Source organism: Numenius arquata, chromosome 24 (genome assembly GCF_964106895.1).
Source record: "Numenius arquata chromosome 24, bNumArq3.hap1.1, whole genome shotgun sequence".
Classification (NCBI taxonomy): domain Eukaryota; kingdom Metazoa; phylum Chordata; class Aves; order Charadriiformes; family Scolopacidae; genus Numenius; species Numenius arquata.
Window position 1 is genome coordinate 2285139 of NC_133599.1, and position 12406 is coordinate 2297544.

The 12406-nt window shown below is 45.0% G+C and overlaps 1 protein-coding gene across 5 annotated transcripts in view; it reads right to left on the reverse strand.

Annotated features, from left to right (window-relative positions):
* SRGAP2 (SLIT-ROBO Rho GTPase activating protein 2) overlaps positions 1 to 12406 on the reverse strand; it is a 103541-nt gene that overhangs the window by 56757 nt on the left and 34378 nt on the right. For all 5 annotated transcript variants that reach the window (XM_074163488.1, XM_074163486.1, XM_074163487.1 and 2 more), the window contains exons 2-3: positions 12025 to 12217; positions 1988 to 2150 (exon numbers count right to left, since the gene is read on the reverse strand). In XM_074163488.1, the coding sequence (XP_074019589.1) occupies positions 1988 to 2150; positions 12025 to 12217 (356 nt within the window). The remainder of the gene's footprint in view (positions 1 to 1987; positions 2151 to 12024; positions 12218 to 12406) is intronic.

A 12406-nucleotide genomic window follows, 5' to 3' on the forward strand; every position in this document is an offset into this window, starting at 1 on the left:
AGGCGAAGGTACCATTTGTCTGCTTACGGTGCAGAGACATTCTGCAGATTGTTTGTATATTGGGATATACTGAGTATTACACACACGCTACACAGGGCTTTTATAAACGGGTAGCATTTTTTTAAAAATCCCTGGAATGTAAAGCTGATTTGCAGTATTTTAACCACACAGCACATCCGTTTTCAGGCCTACAGCAGCTTTTGAGCCAATTCACGCTGCTTCTTGCAGCTCAGGAAGGTAAGAGATTGCAGTGGAAAAGCACAGGTAGCAGCAGATCCAAATTCAGCCCCATTTCTCTATTTCTCAGCCGCTATCTCATTCAGCTATGTGACACCAGATCAGACAGGATGCAATTTTTGTTTTTAACCACCCAGCACAAGTGGAACCATAATCTAATACCTGACTGGCCTTCAGCCAGATTGGGGTGTCTGGCAAACAGTCAGACAACAGATAGTTGGAATTAAGTAACAAGTGCCTTTTGTTTGCAGAAATTAATATGGAGTTTGCACTTGATTGGTGAGAAAGAACCCAGAGGGTTATTTTGTTATGGTCGGTTATTTGTTTGTTTTTATTCAAGTCCTACTGCCCAAAATAAAGTGAGACAGGGCAAACCCCATGCTTATACAAGGGGCTGAAAATCAAAATGCTCGTTTCCAGCCAAACTGGGATAATATCAATTTCCATGTACTTCTTTGCCGAGGCATTTTCTCAGCCACCTTCTTCAAGCACAGCCCTCGTTGAAATTCAGTGGGGAGATTACTTATCCTTTGGAAGGATTAGAGGAATTGAAGAGTAACTGCCATTCCATAATCCCGTGTAAGTATCTAATCAACCATAATGTAATTACCACAAAGTTTTAAAAGGTCAAAAAGGCCTTCGTGTGACATTACTTGAAAAAGAGAAGGTTCCTTCTCTGCTTGGGCAATGTCTCAAAAAAAGAAGTAGAAGAGAAACAGAGGGTAACACTCGAATATATTTTTCATACTCCATTACTACCCATTAAAAACCTCAAGGAAGTCGCAGAGGACAAGGAACACAAGAGTGAGCTTGCGCTTATTTTCATTCTCCTTCAGGAATCAGTTGCCACCACACACAACTACCTGCCGTAAAAGAGCAAGCGCATCCTGCTCTCCAGGTAACACACAACGAGACACTGCTCCTTCAAGTGCATCTTGACACGAAATATCACACACAATGTTGAGCACTGTTCGTTTTCTAGCCATCTGAGCAGGCTGCATTATACAGACTCTCTTTATCAGTTAAAGCACTATAGAGATGTTAGGAAATATCTGAACACTCTTCCTCAAGACAAGAGTGAAACATCAACGAGGCTTCCACTCACTGCCAACTGTACTTAAACAGATTTTAATTTTAAAGTCACACGCTACTTACATGACTCTTTATTAGGAGCAGATTCCTAATAGGAAAATACCCTCCCACACGGTCCCACCTTTTTTTCCAGGTGGAAATCAAGGAGAGAGAAAGGGGACAAGGCTACAAAAGAGACATCAGCTGCATTTTCTTCCTTTTCCAGAGAAGGACAATACGTCCTTTTATTATCTGGCATAGTAGGAATTCTTCCTATTTTTTCTTTTAACAGTAGTTTCCCCTCTGCAGTGGATATAAATTTGTCTTTGGAGAGTTGTTCATTATTTTCAGAGTTGAAGATTTGGAGGGTTTCTGATTATTTAATAAGTTTCAAAATGCAGACAAAACTGCAAGCAGCTGAAGAGGGAAAAAAAAAACCCATGACCTAAATTTAGACAAATGAATCTCAACTAATCGCTTTCAGGAAAATCCTAAAGTACTAGAACAAGAAAATAACTAGAAAAATCAGAGGTTCAAGCACAGCTATACACAAAGAGGAAAAAAACCCCAGCATGTGTTAGGCAGAGTCAATAATAAATCAACCCACCAGAAGCAATAGTTAAAACTTTGTATTTCAGAAAGGCCAAACAAAAAAAGATGTGTTCTAGCACTCCGTTACCTTCTTGAACAGGCGCCCCGAATCTTCGCTGACCTGGACAAAGCGCGGGATGATGTTGTTGAGATAGATGTCACTGAGGGTGGTGTGGTCCCTGCTCTCCCGCTTCACTTGATTGAGCAGGAGATTCCAGCAATTGACCGGTGATAGCACATTCTGATCCTTCCTATAAAGGACACAAAATAGAAACAAGAATTGGACAGAGCTACCTGAAGCGGACAAAATGATTCTGTTCGTGATGTTCTGTGTCTGTAAATGCTAGAAACCCAGCTACAGTTCGTATGGGCCTGCTGAGGGAGAGAAGAGAGGAGGAAGGCTCTAAAACAGCTATTGCACATACAAAAAATAGACCCTCGATTCCACAGACTGCATCCCCATGGCCATGGGCTTTTGGCCCCCAACAAGCAGATCAGGCAAGTGCAAGTTACAGTATGCCAAACGTAGGCTCTAATTTTTTCTTTTGAATCCAAGAGTTTGAGCATAAATTGCAGTGCCTGAGGGAGAGCGACGGCTCCAGCCTCTGACAGCAGGTTTCACGGTGCTGTCTCAGGCATTTGCGACTCAACCACAATAAAAAGATTTCAAGCATCCAGTGGGCTAACTAGCATCTGCAGAGGAAACAGAATGTTATGTTTCACGTACAAAACCAATTATGTGCAAGCATCTATCTCTGTTCCAAGCAGAAGAGAGAGCAGCATCCACACAATAAGCTTTATTTTCTCATCTTTGAACCTTCTTGAGTTGGACTAGATGATCTTTATGGTCCCTTCCAACTCAAAAAAATTCAGTGAAATTCAGTGAAATTCTCCACCTTATTATGGCTGATTCACTCTGCCCCCTGCAAATAAGCGATACAAAGGGCGAAAGGGGAGATCAGAGGGAACCCCCGTTTCTTCGGATCAACACGTCATCTACTGAAAGGAGTTTAAGTCATTTCTTCGGGCACCATCCCACACCAGATGAAAGGCAGGACATCAGCAGTGATTTCGCATGGTCCTGCGGCAGCCTTTGGAACCGGCAGACCCAGGTGTCCTCTGAACGCCCAACCATTTCCTTCTCTCTCGCTCTGTTTGCCATTTGTTTACAGTACAAAAATATTTATTTAGAAAAGAGAAAGTCAGATCCTTGGCGGAAAGCCAAAGCTCTCGATTATTATATGCCACTGTATCAGATTTCTTCCCTCTTAAAAGAAATGCGGTTTAATTTCCACTGAAAAAGGGGCTATTCTGCACTTAAAAGGCCAGCAATCGCTGCTGCAAGAAAGGCCTGACATTGTGAAAATGTGAAAATTAAGCCATGGCAGACTTTCATTACCCTTCCTGACACCAGCAGTTGGATTTGTAGTGCATTATGGACAATTTTAGATAAAGGAGAATAGTTTCAGAGCAGCTGATCTTGATGCTTTTGTTTCTTTTCCTTAAAAAAATAGAAAAGCTCAGGAAATGACTGCAGCTTGTGATCCGGACTGCTTCGAGGTTTGGATGGAGACAGAGAGAGAAAGAGAGTGTGTGAGTGTGTGAGTGTGTGAGTGTGTGAGTGTGTGAGTGTGTGAGTGTGTGAGTGTGTGAGTGTGTGAGTGTGTGAGTGTGTGAGTGTGTGAGTGTGTGAGTGTGTGAGTGTGTGAGTGTGTGAGTGTGTGAGTGTGTGAGTGTGTGAGTGTGTGAGTGTGTGATGGGAGGGGGTACGAAAAGGATTCTGGGCTTCTCCTCGTGTTTTGAGTGAAAAAAAAAAAAAAAGGAAATAAAGTGTGAGGGGCATAGATTTTATTTAGAGACTTTATTTCCTTCGTCCTCTCGTGTGCTGTATTGCAGATACTGCTGACGTGCAAAACCAGATGGAATGATCAAAATGCAGAACTGCACAAGGTTGAAACTGCCAGATGTTAAGCCAGATAAATCACATAGCTGCCCCCCCGATCTGCACTCAGTGTTTGCTGCACACCGTTTGGTTTGTTAATATGCCAGGGCGCTAATTAGTAACTGCGAGAGCCAGCTAATTGTGAATGCACAGGTACTGACCGGGCTGCAGCCAGCCCTCGGAGGGTGCACGCGCAGAGGAGCCACGTGCTGCTGAAACGAGATAAAAACTGCCACTGCAAAGAAGATAATAGACACGTTAAGGTGTTTTTTTTTTTTTTATTTAGGCAAGACAAGAAATAAGACCCAGCTTTCTTCTGCTAAAGAGAGGGCAGGGGGAGGAAAGGCATCTCCAGAAAGAGCTCCCCCCAAGGAGCAGCGTGGGGTGGAGGTGCGCACCCCATCTCTGCCAACAGACAGGGAGAAGATGGAAGGCAAATTAACTAAGATAGTATTGGGGATGGCTGTAAAGAGAACTTTATGAAGGACGGTATTAAAAGATGCTGAAAGTTGGTTGATTTGCTCCTGTGATATAACAAGCTGATATCCAATGATATAAAAGGACTTTACACGCTGACTTAGTATTTGCCCTCTAAAGCCAGAAGAGCTACAGCAAGTGAAAATGAATCAACTACCATAAAAAGTTTGGGAATGAAACTTAGGAACAAGAAGCTCAGACTCTCCACCAGCTGTTTGAAATCCTGCCTCAAAACCGTGAACAGTCCTGTTGCCGATTCATCTCTTTGCTGCTTCACTCCTCTCCTAGGACCAGTGCGGCTGCAGATCTCCTCCGGGCAGCCAGAAGCAGCCCAGCTACCTCATCTGCACAAACTGCCAGCCCCAAAACACCCAGCTGTTTTGGTCCTTAGTATCTCCCATCGCATTCTCCATCTCATTATGATTTTTTGCTGTCTGCTCCACTAAGAGCACCCGGCTGATCGCGGATGCCCCAGCGAGGTGTCAGTCCAATCCCACCTTGAGCAGGTCCGAAGAGCTGTGATGAAGGACCAAGGGTTAGGACTATAGAGAAGAACACCCGAAAGGGACTGGAGAGCAGCACGGAACGACTGCCCTGCTTTCCAAAGGAAACTGAAGCACCAAATGGGACCCAGAAGAGCTGCAATAGTTAACCGGACAATTCCCAGCTGTCCAGGTTGCCCCACCACAGCACCCGAAGCTATTCTAAGGCAGCACATAGCAGGAATACCAGGAACCCATGAAAAGGATGGTGAGTAAAATTGCTGGTGTCTAATGGCGCCAGATGGGTTGTTGACACACTCCGTGTGGTTAGAGATGAAAGGCCATCCTGCGGGAAAAAATAATCACAACCCCACATGCTTCCAATCCGCTCCCGGGATTGTCACCTTGGGCTCTGGGCAGCCCGCGCCGCACCCCGAGCTCAGCCTCACGCGGCCAGGGCTCCGCACGCTGCCAGATCCTTTCCTTTACATTCCTTTAATTTTCTTGGTGGCTGTTGGTTTCGCTAACCCCTTCGGTACCTTGTTATAAAATCGTCTGTCCTGCTCTCGAACAGGTTCAGCGCTTTCACGGCAAGGTTTTTACAGGAAACGAGGCAAAAACTCTCCTTCGTTATTTTCTAGTGACAATTTTCCTTGCACGGGCAAAAAGCAGATAAAGGCAGGTCTTAAGACAGAAATGAAAGAGAAAAGGAAAGAGGCAGTAACTTGCTTCAAAGCTTCCAAGTAACCTTTAAAACTACACACACATTAACTGTTAAAGCACCTCTGAAAACGCAGCGTTTTCTGGGGTGGAACACGGCAACAGTTTTCACAACACAGAGCAGAAGTTATACAACTGTTTACAACAGACCCTCTTCTACCGTAACCACAAGCAGATGGCAGAGAAGCAAATTGAGATTTTCATTAACCATTTCCATTCTCAAAGGCGCTGGAAAATACACTCTGCTTCCAGTTTCACGTCACCACAGAGGAGGGATGGAAAAGGGGAAGGGAAATAGCAATGGGGACCACTGGGTGTAATCGGGAGTGAGCTCAATTTCCACAGATCCTGCAGAACGACTGGAGTCTCTAATCACCCTTAAGAAGTAAAATCGAAGAGATCAACCCAAAACTTTAGGACCTGGATATGAACTTTCCCAAAGCGCTGGTGATTTCACATTCACAACAGCTCTTTGACTCCAACTTCCCCCACAAGGAGAGGAGAAGGAGGAGGAGGAGGATGCCAAGATCTGGATTTATTTCAAGCACGATTTATACTCACTTAAAGATGGTGTGACGATAGCGAATCTGGAGAGTTTATTTGGGTTAGCCTAAATTACACCAGATCACAGCAATCGAGGGTGTTTGGGAGCAGGAAGAGGAAGTTGTGCACAGATTTTTAAGGAACCACAAAGTATGAAGCTCTGTGGTTTCTCGGGTGTTATCTTGATCGGGTCCTGTGCAACTTCCACTTCAAAGGTTTCAGTCGGTCTCAAAAGATCAGAAGGGAAGATTGAGTCCCAAGTATCTGCAATGTCTTAATTAAATTACTCATTCATACAAGGAACTCTCAGACGACCCAAGATTTATCTGCTTTAAGGCAAGCAGAAGAGAGCGACAAAGGCCGGCGACACTTAGTTTGGGCATTGGATTGAAAACAATACAAAAGGAAAAAAAACAAAACAACCCCACACCCATAAACCAGGAATAGGAATATTGGGTTTCCTTAAGGAGCACAAGATGAAGGAATGAGTCAGATGAGAATGAAAATACTACTAAATAGAGAGAAACATTTCAATTAATAAAGGCACGTCACATCATCCATGTGAACAAAAGACTCCTCTGACCATCCTTCCTTCGGACCGAGGTTTCTAAAGCAAGTCTCCTGGTGCCACATACAAAAACTGAAGTTTCCTGTTCCACCTCCCTGCTCCCCCCAAATATTCGGGATCTGTCTCCTAGAGGCGTGCAACAGCCACTTCCAGACCCTGTGAAAAAGCACTCAGGATCCTGGGAACAGAAACTCTGATTTATTTCCCGCTCCGCAGAGTCCCCTGCACATACCACCATCCCCAAATCAACAGGGACCCGTGGGCTGAGGTCTCTGAGCCCCCCAGGGTGGGCAGCCTTCAGTCCTGCCCTTGTGCCCAGCTCACCTGAACCCCTGCTGAAATTAAGACACAAGGTGAAAAAGTTATTTTCAGTTCTGTGCAACTGTCAAACTATCAGAGCTCGAGCTGGACCAAGTGTTAGAATAGAGACATAACTGTTTCTGTATATACTTTTTAAAACTTATCTGAATTTTTTCCTCTGCAGTGTGCCCTGTAAGAGCAGCTACAATCATACCAACCAACACAGTGCGATACTGGGATCACTGATACGATGAAAAACAGCACAAAGATCCTCCCTGGGGTTTTACATCAATTTTCGCTGGTCATGTATCCCCAGCTCTCCAGGTTCACTGAGGTCTCTGAATAAATGAATGCTTCACGCTTAGAAAAATCTTCCAAATGTTGTTATTTGAAAGACTCGGGGGAAAAAAAAAAAATGTTCAGGACCCAGCTCCAACAAAAGAATCGCAGGTCAAAATAGCCTATGATAATATTTATCAATTAAAATGAAATAACAACAAAAACAACAACAACGTAACTGAAGTCCACGTGACCCAAACGTTTTGCTGATCCCTCCCTCCCAGCCTCTATCATCGCTCCTTTAAAGAAATCATTTCACTTTAAAGAAAACTAAAGTTGAACTTCAGCGTTTGATTTCCCCTTAGACTGTTCCTGACACAGCTCAGCGTTAACTGCAAATTTTGAGAATTACAAGCATGGACATACCCGCTGCTCCCTGCCCTGCTCCTCCAAAAGATTCCAGTTATGAACATCTGTTGTTTACAAGTGCTCAGCCCGGAGGGTGCCAGACTTATTCTGCATCTTCTACTTCAAGGCAAAGGCTGCCAGAAAGCCATCTGAATTTCATGCTGGGATATCCTGGACATTCAGCTCTCCAGCTGACAATTGCTACTCAGTATCCCGCTTCCAAAGATTATTCTGATTTAAAGCATGGCCTTAAAATAGCATTGTTTTCTTTTTTTTTTTTCTTCCTTTTTTTTTTTTTCCTTTCTTTTTTTTCCCAGTTTCTTCCTTGAAAAGAATCACTCAGGTTTGCCATGGTTTTTATATTATTAATAGATTATTTGAACAGGCAAATGCCTTTAGAACAAAATCAGATGACCTAGCAGAGCTGAAGTGTCGCAGGGTGTCGGGGCCATGGGAGAGAGCCTTCCTCCGAGGATGGACGTCAGACCCGCACCCAGCTCTGCTGCCTGCAGGGACCCCCGGGACCCCCACCCCAGACACCTGCTGAGATGGGTGCTGGGATGTAACTGCTGCACAAGAGACCTTGCATGAGGTGGATCTTTAAGGAGAGATGACTCCACCAAACCTGTGACCAACAAGCTCTTGTAACACCAGGAGTTACAACACTTGGGCTGTGAAATGCCCTTTTTTTCCCCCTCCAGTCCTCACATCTTGTGCAGGGATATTTACTAACGGGTACTGAGAAGCCTTACCAAATAGGTACCTTGTTTTATGACTCTTCTCCTTAATAGTCTGTTCTAATTGAAAAACCATTTTTAAAAGAGACTAGGCAAAGAGAGGCCTAACAGCCACGGAGGAGCAGTTAAAAGCAAGTAAAACCTGGGATATATCCAACTGTCATCAACTCCTATGTCACCTTGGCTAAACCAATCTGTTCCCCTTCTTCGAAGGCAGAAAATGAGAATAACATACACCTACCTCCGCAAATCATTTTAAGATGCTCCTGTAAAGCTACCTTCAAACTGGGCAATGTGCAAGCACCCTTTAAGCCCATCCCTGACCGTAGAGTTTGCTGTCGAGACCCAACCACCAACATTTCAAACCCCGTATGGAAAAGGCAGCCACCTGATCCGCTTACCCTCTGGTGCGGCCACATCTAAGAGAAATAAACCCCCTGCAAGGCATTTGTTGGAAACCCAGCAGGAGCCCACACCTCCCGCTGCCCTCTCCTGTAAGCGTCTGCTTTTACCAGCTCGGAGACGGACGGTGGAGGAAGCCACACAATCCAATTCCAAGGGTCAAGACTGAAGCCTCCTGCCCTTGACGGCATTCCCTTAAATGAACACATGGAGAGCAACTTGGCAATGCCATAATAGCTATGGGGTATGAAAGCACATGCAAATTACAGGTTACTGCCTGACTGATTTCCTCCCTGACAGTGTGTTATGAGATCTAAAACCGGCAAGTGACATGGTAAGCACTCGCTGAATGATACGGTACCTCCCGACATAATTATCATGTTATCGGAAGAACATGCTATTACTGTATATTTATAGGGTCACAGCCAGGCAATTACAGAGTGGCCACCCGCCTGTGCGCATCTCGTAGCGTGTAATACCAGGCTCCTCGGGAGAGACCCGATGGTTGGCTTTGATCAAATGGTCTTTCGGGGGCTTCCAAACGGGATTACAGCTTCAGCATCCGCAGAAAAGACAGCAGAGAAGTTCCTCGTCACTCTTCAGACAGAGCGGTGTCGGGAATAGGTAATTATAATTGGAATTGCTTCCTTACTGATCCCTGTGGCATTCTGACACGCTTCTGCCTCTTCCAGCCAGCAGACGGAAAGGACCAAAGGAGGAGTAGCTGGAGCTGCCCGGGACGGACGGCTTTACCCCCGTGTGCTGTGACACACACTGCCCACGCACCCAGCAGCCCCCGAGTTGTTTTTCCCCTTTATTTCTACTCTTGACCAAATTAATAACTTGCACATTTGGGACTCAAACCTTGCAGGGGTAACATATTCCAAGAACAAGATGCTTTTCCACCAGGAGCTCCCTGCTGCTAATGGATGTACAACCAGGAGCCTGAGCAGCGTTATCCCTCTCGGCAAAGCCCAGCAAAACTGGTGCTCAGGAACAGGTTTCGGAATATTCCGGGCAATGCCCTGGACTTGACCAGAAACACAAGGACATTTAATTCAGAAATTCAAGTGAACATTTTATGAGCTTATAAAATCACCGTCCAATTCAGGCTACACTCAATAGCTACAATATTTGAGGTCAATTTTGTCCAGATCCAACTTCATGAAGCTTATCTAAAACACAAACAGCTCAAAAACCAGCGGCAGGGGACAGTGAGGAAAATACATTAGAACAAACAAATAAAAAAAAAAAATGTTAAAAACCCAGCAGTATCACAGCCAGCATATGTAATTCACATGAAGCATGACACCAGGGAGGATTCTGGTGGATTCAACTGTGGTAAAAACTTCCACGTTAAAAATTCACTCTAAGTCTCAAAATAGAACGTAAACTATATACACCTTTCCAACACTGAAAGCTGAGTACAAAAGCGTTTCTGATGTTCCATATCCTGTAACATAAAGGAAATCACCTCAATTTTCACCAGGAATAACAACAAAATAAACTGAAAAAGACCAATCATAATGCAGAAGAAAATTATAGTCCAAGACATCATTTCTTTAGTGCCATCTTAAAGGCGTATGCAGAATATGCGCAGCTTAGAGTTACAAGAACACTTTCACTGTAAAGGAAAAGAAAAAAAAAAATACTTAAGACAATTACAGCTCTATAAATATGCAGAGTAACTCTTCTCCAACCTGTCAAATGGCTGTGCTCGGGAGCTCTGCTTTCCCGACAATGCCGCACAATGTGCGTTTTTAAATGAGAACTAGAAAGTAAGTGACATCAAAGCTGTACAGAAAGGAAACTAAAATGGTGCTGGCTTAATGGCTTTCACAAAAAGAGCTTCTGGTGGAAAGGGAAAGCTGATACATCCCCACATCCCTCCGAACACGGCAACAACAGAAAAACAAAACCACATATAACGGCCAGCCCCAACCGATGCTAAAAGTGACCCTGGGCTTTGGGCGGAGGCAGACCCAGATGGATCCTCTCAGAGGGATCTGTCCAAGGCAGGAATGATTCAGCCCCAAAAGCTGCTCTTGCTCCGTGTTTTCCCCGGCTGCTGCCCTGACAACAAAACCCCACCAGCTCCTGCGCCGCCCGGACCAGCTACAGCAGCCACCTCCTCACCGGGTTGATGTCTCCGTGCCACACGGCCGGCACCAGCCCCTTCTTCACCCCCAGGTCCTCTCCTACACTCCCTTCCCAGGAAAAGCCCCTGTCCCTTCCTCCGGGCAGGAGCAAGAGCAAATCTGAAGACTTTAAATCCATGAAACCACATTAGATATGCATTATTCATAGAAACACAGAATACTTTGGGTTGGAAGGGACCTTAAAGCCCACCCAGTGCCACCCCCTGCCCTGGGCAGGGACACCTCCCACCAGACCAGGTTGCTCCAAGCCCCCTCCAACCTGGCCTTGAACCCCTCCAGGGATGGGGCAGCCACAGCTTCTCTGGGCAACCTGGGCCAGGGTCCCACCACCCTCACAGCAAAGAAGTTCTTCCCCAGATCCCATCTCAATCTCCCCTCTTTCAGTTTAAAACCATTCCCCCTCGTCCTAGTGCTCCATTTTCTGACAAAGTCACCCCAACTCAAACAGCTAAACAGAGATCGACCAAAGCAGTATGGTCAGACCTACCTGTAAATGATGTTTCAAGCAGGTGAGACCATTGTCTATAAGGACATCTTTAAATTTTAATTGAGTCCCACCAGCTTAGTATCTAGGGATTCCCCTTCCCAAACGGCACAGCTCTATTTGGAAGTACCATTGGCCATGTATCTCTACTGTTTAGAAGTGACAGTAGCAGAGATAAAACACTCTTAAATCCTACACTGAGGATGTGTAGGACACTGAAAACAGAGTGCTGCAATGGCAAATCACAGCATACAACAGGTTAGAACAGTTACTCTTAAAAAACAGACCAAAGCCACTGGCACTGAAGGAAATCTTGGCTTTCTCCATCAAATCTGGTGTACAGCTTTGCCCACCTTCCCAAGAAAATTACTCCTTTTACCATTCCATTCCCTACTGCCAACTTATGACCTACCAGGAATTATGGAAATGAAGCCGGCGACCAGGGTACGTTGAGACATGAAATGGGTTCTGTGTTTAGCACAAGCTTGGGAAACATTTGATTCTGACATTCACAACAGCGCTGGTGCCCACATGCACTGTATCGGCTCTCTTTTTGCATTCCTACCCTTGCGACCACGTCTACAGGGGGAAAAAAGGGGCAAAAACAAAAGGCAAATACTCTACTTGAATTGCTGGTCTTTGGTGCTCCTAGTTTTAGCCAGGAATCTCTCAGCCAACTTCTCCAAATTCCTTGAGTAATCCATCTCAATCTCTGCCTTCTTGCGGAAGAAATCCTGCAAGTCCTGCAGTAACTGGACCCGAAGCTCACACTGTTGGTCAAGGCATTTCAGCTGCTCTACCAATTGGGCACGGATCTCTGTAACAAATAAAAGCACTACAGATTAAACAAAATCCCATCAGAGAAAACACCATAAAAATTCGCCAGTAAAATATAGTTAATAATATGTCCCCTCATTAGTCATATGTCAGCAAAGCTCTGTTATGATTAACTGTATCTGCAGACAGAAGACGATTGCGATCGCATTTCGGTTGCACCGGTGGCAGG